The sequence below is a fragment of the Filicampus tigris genome, chromosome 6 (assembly GCF_054856515.1).
Source record: "Filicampus tigris isolate MCC_2025a chromosome 6, RoL_Ftig_1.0, whole genome shotgun sequence".
Taxonomy (NCBI): domain Eukaryota; kingdom Metazoa; phylum Chordata; class Actinopteri; order Syngnathiformes; family Syngnathidae; genus Filicampus; species Filicampus tigris.
In genome coordinates this window covers 24,539,948-24,557,538 of record NC_141222.1, presented here as the reverse complement: position 1 = coordinate 24,557,538, position 17,591 = coordinate 24,539,948, and the positions used below count along the sequence as shown (strand labels likewise).

The 17,591-nt window shown below is 40.4% G+C and overlaps 1 protein-coding gene across 1 annotated transcript in view; it reads right to left on the bottom strand.

Moving 5' to 3' along the window:
- Nucleotides 1–4,774: 4,774 nt before the first annotated feature.
- pcdh7a (protocadherin 7a) overlaps nucleotides 4,775–17,591 on the bottom strand; it is a 50,651-nt gene continuing 37,834 nt past the window's right edge. The window contains exons 5-6 of the mRNA XM_086033871.1: nucleotides 11,955–12,156; nucleotides 4,775–9,404 (exon numbers count right to left, since the gene is read on the bottom strand). Coding sequence (XP_085889997.1) covers nucleotides 8,869–9,404; nucleotides 11,955–12,156 — 738 coding nt within the window. The 3' untranslated portion in view covers nucleotides 4,775–8,868. The remainder of the gene's footprint in view (nucleotides 9,405–11,954; nucleotides 12,157–17,591) is intronic.

Here is a 17,591-nt window from a genome sequence, read left to right as displayed (position 1 = left end):
TAGGAATGCTTACCTGTGATGTCCATGAAGGCAAAATGATTTGAGCAGTCAAATGTAATTGTTATTGTTGCCGTGTTTGTCGTGCAGACAAACATAAGGATGAATTGTATTTAAAAAACTCCATAATAAAAGGCCATACAATTTTTAAAACCACAATGTTTTTTTGCGTTCAGATAACCCCTGAAGGTTTGCCGAAAATCTGCACATTATTGCACATTTCATTAATGAATGAGATCCAACAAGAGAAAAGAAAATTATCTGACAATTTTAGAAACTGAAAATTGCATGTAACAAATAATACCTGAATGAAATATGATCATTATTTTATTTTTTATTTAAATCATTGCATCACTCTGACCCTCCTAAATGGTGCAAGTCTATTGAACTGGCTCCAAAAACTCAGCATTTTTTAAATCTAACCCTAGCCCTACCCAAACCCTAATCCTAACCCCGCCCCCCCCTAAATAATCTTCTCTCACCAAAACAAATGCAAAAATAGACCAAACCACAACCACGCTGTATATTAAACCTGATGCAAGTTTAACAACGCAACCAAACCAACACTGAACCACAAACCAAGTTCCCACTCAATTCCTAATTTATATCCCGTAATGTTGCCCTAATCCAACCCAAATTGCTACAACAAACCCAATCAACAACCTGACGCAACTCTAACCCTCTAACCCTTATCCCTTAACCTCCACTAACCCAGAACGTATCCCAAACCTAATCCTGCTACCGTAGAGTAAATAATCCTTCAGTTGTCACCTGTCATGTCACACTGCGTCTTTAGGCTCCCATGTGTATACTTTGCTAAAGGATTCAGTTTGCTCCAATGTGATAACATGTCATTTTTCTATCAAGGAGGGCAGTCGTTTGATGCGCTCAGGCCGATGTGGCCGTGGAAAAAAGATGAAGAGGCAGAAAATGAAAAAGCCTACAGAGGATCAAATAGCACATCAAGAGCGTGGCACATCAGCGAAAGCGCCTGTTTACGGCTCTGCTGCAAGGCTTTCCTCAATAGACAAACACAACAACCTGACAGGTTTCACCCTATCGCCGCAGCAATGATCCTGGACTTTGGTGTTGACAGCCTGCTTGTGATGTTAAGTATGATTTATGCGGGATATGCAAAATGGAAGCAAGATAAGGAAATGTAATAACCATATCCACAATGATATCTTTTCGATCGACGCATAGAACAAATTCAAAGGCATGGCACTTTCCTCTAATTAAATCCTCGTGGCTTTCGACAGCGCAAAAGACCATTTGATACACTAGCTAGTGTATTAGGGCTCCACCCTTGCAATATGTTCTACTATCTGTATGAAATCAATAATAAAAAATAAAAAAATAAGTAAAAAAAAGAAAAAAGAAAAACACATCCACTGAGTCTAGCTCTGGAATTTCATTGAGGCTCCTGAGACGGCTGGCTATTATTTTAGTTTTACACAGCACTTGTCCACTTATCTGGTGATTTATCTGCAAAGCCCACTGCAGTTATTGTTTATATTTGTTGGGGAACAACAAAATTGAGTTAGGTTGTGATAGGTCATCAGTTAGACCTTTTAATAAAGGGTGCTTATAATACATCTTACTAGGCATACTTGCATGACATTGTTCATGGTCAAAAGAAAATTAGTCCTTAGGGATGTCATGTCATGCTCGCTAATAGATTTGAACTGTGGCCTTTAATTAGATTACTGTAATTGTATATTATCCATCCATCCATCCATCCATCCATCATTTTCCCCAAATGATAGGTTTGTGCTCATTAAAAGAAGCATAACAACAATTATGATGTATAAGTGCTATTTCATCATATGGAAAGTTTACTGGCTAGTCAACAGTACAGATTTCACACCTCTTTCCCTCAAAAACAATCGTGAATTACAACTACTTCATGTGCCGCTCTTTTTTTTATTTTTTATCTTTATACCACATATTCCATAAAATGTTTAGGAACAGGAGTTTGTATTCCTAAATGATCAATGTGTGAATTCTGTATCCATCCATCCATGATCCATACCGCTTCTCCTCACAAGGGTCGCGGGGCGTGCCGGAGCCCATCCCAGCTGTCTTCGGGCAGTAGGCGGGGGACACCCTGAATTGGTTGCCAGCCAATCGCAGCACACACAGAGACAAACATCCGCACTCACAATCATAGCTAGGGGCAATTTAGAGTGTCCAATCAACTTCCCATGCATGTTTTTGGAATGTGGGAGGAAACCGGAGTACCCGGAGAAAACCCACGCAGGCACGGGAAGAACATGCAAACTCCACACAGGGAGGCCGGAGCCGGGATTGAACCGACGACCTCTGAACTGTGAGGCGGACGTGCTAACCAGTAGTGCCATGAATTCTGTATCACCTTTCTATCTTAACAGCAGGATGTGTAAGGGCAGTCTTGGTAATAAGACACACACTAAACAGACATTTTAAGCACAAAGCTTTAGGACTCAAGGCTTTTTATTCTTCCATTCTTATTGAAACGAAAATAATAATAAAAAATACAATCACAGCTGCATCCCCTTGTCTGTTAAAATTGTTGTAGAAGCAGTAGCAAACCTGTAAACGACCACAAGGTGTCAGCGTTGCATATTCAACCAAAGCAAATTGCTTGCAGGACCTGATGACATTTGGAGTCCTTCACGCTTAGATTAGTGCAATTCAAGCCTGTATGCAAGTCTTCCGTTCAAACTATATTTATTTTCTTTCAGATTAATATTCAGTTTACCCATGGCTTTATTGCTCAAATGTAATATATATATATATATATATATATATATATATATATATATATATATATATATATATATATATATATATATATATATATATATTTTTTTTTAAATGTAACAATGTAAATCATGTGGATTGAGTAATAGGAAAGGATTTGGTTTTAGATTAGTCACATTTTCAACCTTGGAATGACAATGGCACAATCATCTCTTTTCAGTGAATTTGTCTTGTATGTAGCAGAATGACATTTCACCAATAATAATCTTCATTCACCATGTCGAAACAGCTACAGACAGTAAACCCATGGAAGGAAATAGAGACATTAAAATTGATTTCAGTGCCATGAATGAAACGTATTACATTTGTTAATTAATGGCTATAGGAAGACCAGAAACCTCATTAGGTACACTGCACTGTGTAATAAGATATGAGGTGCTTCAAATACCTGCATTCACAAAGATAATAATCCTAATTCTACGTGTTTAAATTTATCATGTGATACAGCTCACTTGAATTTCGCCTCTGGAGATCAATAAGATTTCGTATCTTGGACCGAAGATTGTGTTTCAATACCGTTAACACCAATATGAAGGACAACCTTAACATTACCAGGAATTATGAGAAGAATACATGCCATGTCTGTAATTATATTATTCATACATGTTAATTAAGGTGTTGAAATTAAAATGTGCATCTGTATGGACGGCAGACTTTTATTTATTTTTTTGGGGGTGGGGGAAGAAAATGAAATAAATATAGGTTTTGAAATGAAATGCCAAATGATGACAAAGCCGACTTTTCAAGTGGATAAATTAAGGAGTTTATGGTGAATCAACTTTTTTTTTTTTTCTTTTTTTAGCTTTTAGCCATGTTAAAATCTTTTCCTCCGTTCATCCATCTTAAAGCATTCCTGTTTATTCCTCCTCTCCAAGCACCAGCCATGGCCGACCCAAGAAAACGACCAGGTCCTCGCATTGTGACGTCACAATGTGAAGCTCCACCCCTGTACCGCCCCTGCCGAGTAAACACATGCCCACTTTCTCCAGAAGCCAGCAGTTCCTGTTTGGTGGGCTCTGCACTGCTGCCATTGGGACGACGTCATGAAAGAGGCACCACTGGGAGAGGCGGGGTTTTGGTGAACCATATTTCATCAGAAATTTGATCGCCATTATGCTAAAGGTAATAATATATCATCATGTAAATGCCAATAGTTAACAGTAGGAATCTTAGAATAGCATGATACATCTCCTTTAATGCTCAACAAAACTGCTTTGTAGCTTACTATCAGTCAGTCAAAACAAACGTATTTTTTTTCAAGAATATGTTCTATGCAAATCCACTAGTTGAAACAAGGCATTCTGATAAATTTGTGGAATAAGAATTAATCCCCCTGTTTTTAGCCATCTCTGGGGGCGGCCATTTTGTCACTTCTGTCGATTGAAAATGACATCACACACCCTCTGGCTCAGATAACGACCAATCATAGCTCAGCTTCAGAAAACGGATGAACTGTGATTGGTCGTTACCTGAGCCCCGAGTAGTTGTGATGTCATTATCAGTCGACAGAAGTGAGAAAATGGACGCTCTCTGAGATGGCTAAAACGGTTGGATTTTGCTGCTTAACTCTTATTCCACAAACGCAATATTAATCAGAATGCCACGTTTCAACTTGTGGGCCTGCTGGGAACATATTCTTGTATTCTTCAAATTCTTCTCTTCTTTAATGTTAATGCCCCAAAAGTCGTACATTTGGCACGGATGGCATCATGGCGTTGAGTGATAGTTGATGTTTTTGGCAATGTAAATATGCCTATAAAATGTCTTAAATAACACAAGCCGATTAGTCAACCGAGAAAATTTTTCGTCATAGCCGCATATCCCGCCCCCAAACACACAGTTGCTTTGTGATACCGCGAGAATTCAGCGTGCAGGCAAGCTTATCAAATGAGAGCTTCAAATTCAATCATTTCTCGCTTCTTCACCACTTTGCGAATGTGGGAGGTCAAATAGTCGCCATCAAAGAGCAGACGTGTGAGTGTTTGACATTTTTAATGTCAAATTCAAACTTTTACAGGATTCGTCTTCATACCAAACCATGTGCCCACAGGTCCTTTTTCAACCTTGTCATAGCAAATGCAATTAGTTCTCATATCAATAAGAGGAAGGGAACAGCAAAAAACAGTGAGCCGCGTAAGAAAAGAAAACAAGAAGAGAAAAATAATAACAAGAATAATAATAAAAAAAAAATCTTCCCCCCATTTTTTTTTTTTTTGTTCACTGTAAGTGCAGATTTGAAGAGCTTAAGCATGCCATTGTCCTTTATGGTTTCCAGTTGTGTGTTCTACAGTGTAGTTTCATCTGTACATGGCTATAAGAGAAACAGCACAAGAGGGATGACAAATGTCCACTGTTGTCTGACAAAATGTCCTCATTAAAGTCTCCCCTCTTGTTTTTTGCAGTAGTGAAACATGTTTAAACGTGCAGTATATTATAAAAAAAAGATACACACCCACACGGATTCATTTACAGTAAGTTCCCTTCTTGAAAGGTGCGATTACTGAAACTGCCTTAAAACAGCAGTTTGAAGAGCAGAGTTGGGGCAAAAAAAAAAGAAAAAAAAAAGTCATTTATCATCTTTTCTGTCACGAGACCCGATAAGACATGACCATTTCCAACAATCCCGTCTCATTACCGTGTCCATGTCAGTGGATTGATCCTCGGTCCATCAGGGGCAAAGCTCAGTAGATTTGGAGATAAAGATAACTCCAGAAAGGGACAGTTGAAAATCAAGGGCAGGGTTGTCCGTCACGTATTTGTTGACGTGAAGTTATATACATGTATACAAAGTGTCACTGTGCACCTAAAATGTGCCCCCTACCGGCTTTGATGTCATCATTGTATTTCCTGCGTTAAGTTCCGTATCAAGACTCTCATCCTCCATTGGAATCTTTGTGAAACCGCGGCGCAACCTTTGAAAAGTCCGTTCTTCCAGAACAATGAGGAAACACACTTCCCGACAATTTCCGGTTACATTCACGTATTGAGACGTTCATAATAAGATATGTGTAGATCAAGGGAGGAGAAGAGCCAGAAAAGGAACTCATTAAGACCAGAGGGACGTGCTAACCCTATTATCCCTATCCGCGCTCTGATGATGGGAATTAAGATGTGCTGGCCTCGATCCTCCGCCGCTCCTTCGCGGGAAGGACGAGGGAGTTCACGCACGCTCGGGTCGGGTTGGCACCATTTGCTCAAATAAAAAAAGGTGCTGAATTCCAGATTGTTTTCAAGATGTCACCTCTTTCTGCCAACATTATCTCCATTCCCCGGTAAGCACACACTTATATTACAGATGTATCCAAATAGGCATGTTATCCAAAAAAGGCTCATGGTTTTCTTTCTTTCTTTCTTTTTTTTTTTTTTTTTTTTTTTTTTTTTTTTTTTAAAGAGCAAAGAAGTAGTTAGCATTATCTTTCATGCAGAGTCAGCTTTTATTTTTAGTCCTTTTCCTATGAGTCCTACTTACACTATGCTGAATACGTCTTATCTGCACGTTCGCTAATGTTACATACAGTAGATGGAATTCTCTTTAATGGAGCAGGATTTGATTTGAATATATTTCATGTTTAAATATTGGCTTGAGGGGATCAGGCAAAGTGTTGCACTTAAACAGTGCATAATGACTGCACATCCTCCTAATGATCGTGTGCTTGTTTCTGCATGAAAGCGAATGCCCATTTGTCTTTATGTTACAATGTCACTGAAAGTATGCACATGTATTCCAGAATGCGTAAATGCTTTTGCACGGATCTATCTTGACATGCCCGCAAGCGCGTGTGTGTTGGCGTGCTCGCGCTCACGCGGGGGTCACGGGTCATGTAGGTGAGCATAAAACGCTGCTTTGTTCTCTAACACACGCATACTTTATATACATACAGGCTGGATGCGAAGGCAATATGTTAAACGCGCTGTGATACTATTGATGCTCTGTGTTCTGAGTGGTTACATTGTATCATAAAAAAGAAATCACATTGGTGCAGTCTGTTATTACAAATGAAGGCGAACCTGCTTTCAGATTCATAAAGATCATTTCTGATGTAACTGTACACTTGTTCATCGGTACAGTGTCAGAAGTCAAAGTACAGTTATAGTCTTACAATTTTATCCATCAAGGTACAAAGTATGTCTCCAAGCTCTAGGTGTAAGGTACTCCTCAAGGTATTTCAATATATTTGTGTTTTTATTATCTATGTGTTTTGTCTAACTGGTATGAATCAAACAGCACAGTATTAGGGCCACACACAAAAATAGACTTAAAATGTAAGTCAACCTAATACATTTATTTGACAAGAATATGTTCTATGCGCCTCCAATAGTGTAATCATGGCATTCTGATTAATATTGAGTTTGTGGAATATGAGTTAAGCAGCAAAATTCACCCGTTTTTAGCCATCTCAGGGGGTGGCCATTTTGTCACTTTCTGTCAACTGCAAATGACATCACAACTGCTCAGGGCTCAGATAACGACCAATCACTGCTCAGCTTCAGAAAGCAAGTCAGCATTGGTTGGTGATTGGTTGTTACCTGAGCCCTGAACAGTTGTGATGTCATTTTCAGTTGACAGAACTGACAAAATGGCCGCCACCAGAGATGGCTAAAAACAGGTGGATTAACTCTTATTCCACAAATTTTGTCACCATCTGCAGACTGAAAATGACATCACAGTTACTCAGGGCTCAGGTAACGACTAATCAGGGTGCACCTGTTTTCTGAAGATGAGTCATGATTGGTCGTTACCTGAGCCCTGACCAACTGTGATGTCATTTTCAGTAGAAAGAAAGTGGCAAAATGGCCGCCCCCTGAGATGGACAAAAACAGGTGGATTTTACTGCTTAACTCATACTCCACAAACGCGGTATGTTTCAACTAGTGGGGCTGCATAGAACATATTCTTGTGATGAAACTTGACTTCCTTTTTAGGAAGGAGAATAAAGTCAAAATATTCTGAGAATCAAATCACATGTTGTAATATTACAGGGAAACATGAATTTTTATGAGAACAAAGTGATAATTTTAGGACAAAGTCATAATTGTATGACGATGTACAGTTTAATGTGATTGCGTGAATGACTATTTCGAAGAAAGAAGTGACCTCACTGAAATCGCTTCATTAGTTGACATTATACAATCAATACCTAGAAATCTTTCGTATTTAGCTATTTATGGATTTAGTGATATCATCTGATAAATATACAGAGGGCCTCTACAGAGAGATATATTAATCTTAGACGGTCGCGCTCATGTCTTCGTGGGAATTCACTCATTAAAAGGTCAAATTCACATTTTATCCGAAGATGATGAGTTTGTCCTTGGAACTTTACAACTTAATTCTCATAAAATGATGCCTTGCAATTGCAATATTTTTGTATTACATGCTTATTCTTATATCACGTTTTGCAACTCCCCTCTAATATTACAACAGTTTTATTGTAACACAATGACTTTATTCTTGAAACATCACAAATATCAAGTTTTTATCTTTGAACAACTTTTTTTTTCTTCTCATTTTACTTTTCTTTTTGTTTTGCTTTCCAGTGTGGCGCTAATAAATGCGGGAATAAAACCGAAATGCCCCAGTCATTTTTTTGCTGTCCTTATTACTCTGACTGGACGTGACTGAATGTTTGACGATGTAGTCCTAAAAGTTTTATTTTATACTGGAGCCTTTATGGCGTTGTGATTTACTCAGTCTCTCTCTCTTTCACGCTCTCTATACTTCACACAGTTGCCTCAGTGGCAGAAGGTCAGGCATGCGTCAGGTTCAGGTAAAAAAAGAAGAAGGGACGAAGTCTTCCTCCCCCACATGGACGTAATAGAATCATTGCCTGCAGGCAACTTCCACACGTTGTTTTCTTCTTGTTTCGTTTGTTTTTGAAAGGAAAGTACAGGAGCTCTCAAAATAGTTGATCCATCACTCGCTAAAGTTTAAGTGCCTATAAATATTAGAATCCTGAAGTTTCAAACGCATGTACAACTTTCGAGAACCCAATCAACATTTTCACATCCTAACAAGTCCTCGGGATGTGGCGATGGGCCACTGGGGGTGATTGCCGCATGGGGAGGAGGTCACAGGTAGACTTCGCGGCGTGACAACGTGAGGCAGGATGTGGTCTTGTAGTCCCCTCCAGTCCGGGTCAGCGGTATGACCTCCGCCGGGTTGGGCCCTCCCTCTCCTCCTTCCTCAGCTTGATGGCGCCTCCCGAAGCCAGCGCTGCTGAAGGTGTCGTACGACGCCGAGGTCATCTTACGGTTGAGAAGGTTCCGATTGTGATCGCCCATGTTCTTGTTGGCTCTTCCCAGGGTGCCCAGAGGATCGCCGTTGACTAGTGGTAACCGCTGACCTTCTCCCGCCATAACCACGCCCGCTTCCGAGCTCCCGGCGCTGCCCGCGCTCTCGCTGTCGCTCTCGTGGTCGTTTCTGCGCAGGTTGTTGTTGTCGTCGCCGGGGGCGAAGGTGGAGAGCCGCGGGGGGTCGCTGCCGTGGCGTTGGCGCTGGCGAGGGGACGGGCGGACGGGCATCCAGCACGTGTCGGAGTGGCCGAATTCATCGCATTCCCGCGTGCACTTTCCGGTTAGAGCCACATCTGGCAGCTGCCTGGCATCTGAACGCACAAGAAAAAGCAACTCAGAAAAAACAAACAAAAAGGTGTAGTAGTATCTTGACTTACAAGAGCCCCAAACTTTGAGCTTTTCGGGTTACGAGCTGTCACATAGTAGATTTTTTTTGCTTTGTGTTGGTGCAAAAAATGCCATTAAAAGGGAGCTTAAGCTATGCTGCTGCTAGAGTGAAGTGAAAAAAAAAAAAAGGTACAATGAAAAGAACGATAGTCGCTGATGGAAATCAGCCATTTATTGAAACGAGACAAATACACAAATGGAAAATAAAAACACCTGTAAGCAGTGTGGACAAGATAGCCAACCGGAGCTGGAGTCAGAGCTCATCACAAACTAAAAAGGCACATGTCAACACACGAATACTACAGTGAATGTGTGTGACTTTCAGTGCATAATTACACCATGAAATCTGCTTATTTCTTTATTACATTCTTATTTATTATATGTTATTACTTCTATTTTACTGTGCAGTGTTATTTGTCATCTTTTTTGGGGGCGGGGGGCGGGGGGACCATAATGGCATATTAATGCCATTTAATATTAATGGCATATCAATTCATTTAAAAATTGATTTGATCTTCAACTAAATAGCGTTACCAGCTTGATCACGGAACCAATTAAACCTGTAAGTCAAGGTACCACTGTCATCACATATTCACTTACGAAAGTAAAGAGTAAAAGAAAACAGGGAAAAGATCAAAGTGAAAACGTTGGGCAGCATTATTGCTTGAAAGGTGAAAGGTCGGCTGGAAACGGAAACCATTGCTGAGACAGAGGAGCGTTATTAAAAAAATCAGGATGACAAATTCGAATTTAATGACATGCAAGGAATATATTAGGTTGCGTATCAAATCCTTTAATATCCCGTGAGTGCTGTTTCAAGAGGTTAGTCATGCCCCCTCAGACCCGATGACAAAGGTTAGCATTATTATCTTTGTAAAGCAGTCACAACTGGATCAATTGTGAGATCATGTTCAATTACTTTAAATCAGGAATAATAAAGATGATAGATGAGGTTGCGTTACAGTCAGAATTGTATTTAAAGTCTTAAAGGCAGTTTATTATTGTTTTCTAAAATTGTCTTCTAACCCTGAGAGGCAAAGTGCTACGATTATTTGGGCAACAAAATATTTGTTTGTATATTTCTCAATTGTTCGGTATTATTCATTAGATTTTTTTTTTTTGTTAAAGTTTATTTGTTGAATGGTTATTCAGCTGCAAATGCCAAAAGTGACAAAGTTGTACTACAGATTTTTATCAAAAATAGTTGCCCAAGCAGACATTTTTGAGTATATGGTGTTTATTTTTAGGCAAGGGCAGCATGTTCCTCCCACATTCCAAAAACATGTTAGGTTCATTGAAGACTCACTTTTCATGCCTAGCGCATGTCTAGCGCAAAGCGTGGTCTTACTGTGTGCATCAGTTTAGTTAGTTATCTTTCTTTTGGTATTTTTGTAAAACTGGCGTTTGCGCCATTGTGGGAGTGAACACAGCTGACTTGCTTTCCAGACAATGCAAGGGCCTTCTCTCGTTCCCTTTGAATTCAGAAACGGACTTGCTGGAGTCCATGGAACGAGTAAAGTACGTTTACAAAGAACTGAAAGAAGATATCCACTTGCGGACGTTGTAAAATTGCAACTGCAAGGTGCTCTACACTTAATATTGTGATCTGAGCACTCCTATTGTTCACATACTGAATGACAACATTCACATTAAAAAAATAATTTTGTAATAATGCCGAAATGAAATGAAACAAACAAAAAAAAGAAATATTTCTCTCAGTAGGCTCCCCGTCTCAAAGTACTTCTAGGTAGAGCCTAAACAAACATTAAAATGTCTCCATGCTAAATCCCCCTTTTCATCTGACTGTGGCGAAAAGTTATTAAACCTGAAAAAAAAAAAAAACAATCTCCAGAATTCTCCTGTCTGTGTGAAAGCAGCATTAAACCGCATGCACAGACCCAAAAGGATTTGAGGTCACAATGACCTTTATGCATTACCAAAGTTCTTCCAGCTCTGTCATGTCCATAAACTGTGCAGGGGGAAAGATGAGAATGAACAAGTTTTGTCTTTCCGATACCTTGGTAGTGACTTGATTTGAAAAACAACGAGAAGTTTCTTTTCGAAACAAAAGATTTTACCTGCGGTCAGACATACAAAGGTTCAAATAAATAAATAAATAAAGACATAAATAACATAAGAAGTCATATATTCTGCATGTGCAGTACAAATAATACAAACATTTGAGTCAAGGGTAGAAAAAGGTGTTCACGTGAAAAATAAAAATGAGTGTGCAAAAAGCCTTGAGAAACAGAACATAATATTACACGATATACACAATATTCTGCTTGTTCTCATAAATGAGTTCAAAAACGATATTTGGGTGAGATCTTTACGTTCTTTCAATGGCACAACCGTTGACATCCCAGTGGCGCTGCATGCACACACGTTGGTTTATCCGGGTAAGAAAAATGCTAGCGTGAGTTGCTTTCAGCCCATTAGATGGATTTTGCGTGTGTGCGCGTATGCCCACTGACCGTTCTCCACATGCTCCTCCTCCCCCACACTGCCCTCGGGTGTGGTGCGCTCGTAACCCTCCTCGGGCAGCGGCAGGGCTCCCAAACGTGGCCCAGATGAACTCTTGCTGCTGGGGGTCTCCGAGTCCTCCAGGCCGCTGTCATAGCAACCGGCATCCTGGGCCTGGCTTACCACTGAGAAGGTCACCCGGCGAAGCGTCCCCTGCGGGGCAAATGCACACACAAAACACAAACAATATGGGATTAATCATCCGGGAGACTCCTAATCGGAGATTCTCAATCTGGGGATTTGGTATGGGCAGTGGTCTGCAAAGACATATTGAGATTATCTGATGGTGTTTATGTGCACGCGGATACAATGCAGGATAATGTCATCCACCAATCACGGCGGCTTTTCAAACTTTTTGAGTAATCCCGTTTAGATTAAAACTGTTGGGCAGTGGCTGGTGTTGACAAACCTTTTAGCCTGCCCTGAAGCGTTTATTCATGATTTGGATCTTGACATTGCTGCAGCAGCTGGGGAATTTACAGTACTTTAAAAACAAACTTGTATTTGGCACATTTACTGGACACAAGATTAGGTACCACAGGCGTGTTTTGAGGCCATTTTCGGGGGTGCCGAAGCACCCCTAAAGTGAATGATAGCACCCCCAATGAGAATGATAGCACCCCCAATATTTCAGCGGTCTTTTTTACTGTGCATTCTTTTTAAAGCTCAGCTTCAGAAAGCAGGTTAGCCGCGATTGGTTGTTACCCGAGCCCTGAGTAGTTGCGATGTCATTTTCAGTGGACAGAAAGTGACAAACTGGCCGCCCCCTCAGATGGCTAAAAAGGGGTGGATTTTGCTGATTAACTCATATTCCACAAACGCAATATTAATCAGAATGCCTTGTTTCAACGAGTGGGCCTGCTGGGAACATATTCTTGGGAAAAATGTGTTTGGGTAGATTTCCACTTTAAGTATGTTTTATCATATCAAACATTTCTTCGTTTACATAAGCGTGAGTAGGGCTTTGCACTGAGACTGAACTTGAAGCATCATATGACGAGCAGTTACAAATACATCCGTAGTTTGACTACCATAAAAAAACATTTTTGTAATTTGCAACAACATTTCAATGCAATCAGGATGTGTCCCAACAGTGGGCTGTAAAGAATCACCAATGACAAAGCTCCGGGGGAAACGATGAATCAGTAAGTCCACATCATTCCCTCAAAGCCGGCATCACACCTGCTGTGATTTCCAACACACAAATCACCTCCGTGTAGCGAATGGAGTCGAAGAAGCGTACATCACAGAGTGTTAAACGACTCCTTGTGGCCCTGAGGGATCACTCGGCACCCAGAAGCCAATTTCTAGAACACACAGCGCATAGCTCTTCTCAAACCCGTTTACCCGAACACCCCAACGTTAAAACCCTTTCAATTTCCATCAGCTTCGAAACACGCCGTGTGCGAGGGAGGAAGAAGCAAAAAAAAAAAAAAAAAAAATACAGATTAGGGCGGGAAAAACCACGGCTTGATACAATGTCGCCTCGGGATAATCTGGAGGGAAACGTGACGGACGGCTGGGATAAAAAGTCGTATTCTTTTCTTCCAGACATAGAGGGAATATTTCAACATCTCACCTAATAAAGATTAAAGAGTAAAAGACAGCAAAATTAATTAAGAAGACGGTCCCAACCTTGCCTTGAGATGAAAGCTGTTTTCATAGTAGCTTCATTTGGGAGGCACGACTATAGAGACAAATATATTTGGAATTTACTCTTGATAAATTAATTACATTAGCTATATTAGTTCTAGTTCAAGACCCAAGTTATATTTTGGACAAATCTATGGTTTCAGCGCTTATCAAACATTTGGGGGATGAACAAGACCAGATATTGTTTCTATTGGGCTTTGCTTATTTGATTACAACATGAGGAAGACGAAGATTTGACATTACAAAGCTAAAATCGATTTTTTTCTTATTTGAGTGGTTTGAGTCAACAGGTTTGTTTTTCTGACGTCGGGGATGTTGACGTCACTAATAATTGATCCGGACCTGCCGTCAAACTGTTTTCCTCTCATATCTAAATGAAAAGGCGGGACCCCGATGCCCTTTTACTATGTACACAAGCCAGACATTGGATGCCTTCTCTGAAAAACATCCAAGTTTAGACTCGAGAGTATGTAGCTATGGCAACTGAGCACAGGTTAATTCACAGTCACATTACCTTCTCCACTCCTGGCTTAAAGCAAATACATTAGATAAAAAAAACAAACAGTTTGTCACATCTGGTTATGGTCGCAGGGGGAATGGAATAACAAAAAATGTAGGAACATAGTTTTGAAAATATTGCAGATTCAAAATGAAACTGAAGGGCAGGTTGAGCTAAGGAGGAGCCCTTCACTGTGACATTTTCTTCGGCTATTCGAGAACTGCCCTTTGGGAATTAAGAAAGTGGAAACTCTGAAACGAAGCAAACATGTATAATATGAAATTCTTAGCTGACTTTGGGCGATATGCTACACCCTGGACTGGCTGTCAGCCAATCAAAAGGCACATACTGTAGAGACAAATAATCATTTATGCTCGCACTCACACCTCAGGACAATTTGTTTAAAAAAAAAAACATTTCTTTTTTTTTTTTTTTTTTTTTTTGCTCAAGTGTGGCAACGACCGTGGGACTGGAAAAGGAACATATTGCGTAAAGTGGTACACTCCGTTGCTGATGCTCATTACTATACAACTAAGACAAAAAAAAAAAAAAGAAGAGACATGGAGGCTCACCTTCCAAGTAAAAGCAGGAATGCTCCATAAGCGAGTCCATCACTCATGTATCAAAGTTAACCTTTGATTGTTCTTATTTCTTTACGCTGGTTAACTTATTTGTACACTTGTATGAGTTACGAACTTTACAATGTTGTGCCTCGACGGTAATTACAATTGGAAGAGTTTTTTTCTAAATGATTATTTCTTTTGGAAAGTTGGAATAAATTAGAGTTGGACCATCTTCCTGGAACAAATTACATTCAACTTTTGAGGTAATTCATGAAAAAAAAGTTAATAATTATTTTAATTCATCACAGCATTAAGAATGATGAACGGGAGCAAGAATTCAACTGTTTGGGATCATAAAAAAAACAAAAAGATGGGGATGTAAAAATAAAAGTAGTTTTGCTGCAGAGTTTAGATTTACAACTTGAAAAATGTGTAATTTGTTTTTTTTCAATGGATGATCTCTCGGTGCCTCGAGTGTGTGTGTTGGTGTACGCGTGCGTGAGTCTGTTCCGCTACAGATTTCATCAGTTCAGCCATAATTCAGTGTAATTCAATTTCCCTCTGGTTCCTTTGCTGGTCTGAGGTGCCCTCTTTCATTCTTTCACCCTGCTAATTTTATTTCCCCTCCACTCCACTCAAGCGCCCCAATGAAACTCCTCCCCCAGCCATCCTTCTGAATGCAGTCAACTCTGCTTCTCACAACAGTAACTCTCACTCTTCTCTTTGGACTAGCTTCTTTCGAGCCTCCGGTCTTCCACTTCTTCTCTGTACTAGTCAGACTTATGATGTATCGATCAATAATTCGTCCTTGACCTCGTTATGAGTCCCTTTCTTCTTCCCTACGGCAGGCTTTATTGCCATAACGCCTTCGCACTTTTTGCCTTGCTCACTCTCAACCTCTGAAAAAAAAAAAAATCGACATGAGTCTTTAGCAAAAATTTGATTCATTAAATTCAATTAGTGTCCAAACTGAATGTGTTTTGACCTTCATGCTTTTGCTTTTCATCTAGTCCCAGCTGCTACTACCACTTTTATTTTTTTTAATTAGACTTTAAACTTCAAGTCTATAATTTGATGTCAAAGTTGTGTTTTGAAAACTACTCCTTTGACTTTGCTCATGAAAACCCATTGACGTTTGTCAGAATTATGCTAGCAAACTTGTTTGTAAAACATTCTGGGTGAGGTGAAATGCTGAACCGATTGTATTTTGGTGGAGTAAGTGTTTTTGCAACCAATCCTTTGTTATTCACTGAAAAAGTCACCTATTTGCTGTTTTTGTCGAGTAGCCCTGGCTGCAGATCGCAGTTCAAGGCGTGGCTCAACGTGGGGTACGCCTAAACATTTGACTCCGCCCACAGGGATTCAAAGAGCCTTTTTTCTTTCTTTTTTGGGGGTTTAAACTATTTCCTTGGAGGTTTTGATGTTGCAACATCTTATGACGTCACATTTACTTTTTAACACTTTATTGAGCATCAAATATTGCAAACACTCAACCGTGGTCAGTCGGGGCGGAGCTAAGAACTGTTTGACAGAAGTGATAAAAACGACCATTTGACATACATTCTGGATGAAGAGAGGGTTGTGGAGCCATGAAAGCTTGTAAAGCGTGTTCTGGGGTGCTGAAAATGGAGTTGATGTTGGTTCTGAGTTTCTAGGTCATTGGGTTTCAAAAGTTGTGGTCAAAAGATGTCCTCCACTTAGGTGCAGTCTAACTGCACGGAGGTGGGTTAGACCAACTTTTGGTATTATTGCAGGCCTGTGCAAGTAGGTGCAGTGTGGCACATTTTAGAAAGGGCGTTTAGCGCCGTTGTGGGCATGAACACAGATGACCTGATTAACCACCAATCGAAGCAGCTCCTATCATTCCCTCGAAATATGCAAGAGGCACGTTGCTAGTCCTGGACATGGCGGAAAAAGAAACTGATTTGCTTGTACCCTAGACAAAGTACGTTTATAAGGAACTGCAAGCAGACCTCCGTTGTTGGATGATATAAATTTGGTTCGGGTGATCACATATCTGTGAAGTGGGCACTTGGAGACCGCCTCCCACCCCGATCGATCGTGTCCGTGGGTGATACTAGCAAAACCAGCAATGAAACGCTGGTGAGCATGTTTTTTTTTTTTTTTTTTTTTTTCTTAATCAGCAGAGTTGCACCAACAGTTCGACAATGGTTCTAGCAAGCGTAAAGTTCACACGACTTTATGTGCGCCAGGCACACGTCAAAGGAAATGCTCTCGGTACGCCAGAACGCGGCGCAGAGCGGGCTGGCCAATTCCCAAACAAGCCAAAAGAGGCTTGCACCGGCATGAAAATCAAGATGTGTCAGTTTTTACGCCTGAGTGCAGCTGCGCTGTCTATGAATATAGCGCCCGTCTATGTGCGTGTGCAACTTTTTGCTGATACAAATGAGAAATGCTAGGCCCCGGGGTGCTATTGTAGCTGCTCTTCAGCTTTACGAGTGTCTGCATTACGCATAAAGCCACACACATGCACACGCGCTGATGAATGGTGAGAAAGGTGCAGTCTTTGCCTATGAATTCACGCCTGATGGAATATTAATTGAGTTTGACAGAGGACATTAAAAAACCCCTCCCGTACATCTTACACAGGCCATTAGTGTTCAATAGTGACATGGGAGCTCCATTCCACTGTGCGTGTGTGCAAGTGTGTATAATGTGTGCATGCAATGCAGCTGCACTGTACAAACATATGCAATCGGAACCCTGACACGGTTTGTGCACTTTTTGTGTGTCGAACAGAAGTATGGTGGCCCTGATTGGAATAATACAAAACAATCTTAAAATAGCTTTCATTTTCATGCCATTTACGCTACTAGCATGTGTGTGTGCGTGTCTCTCTTGAGTGTATACAT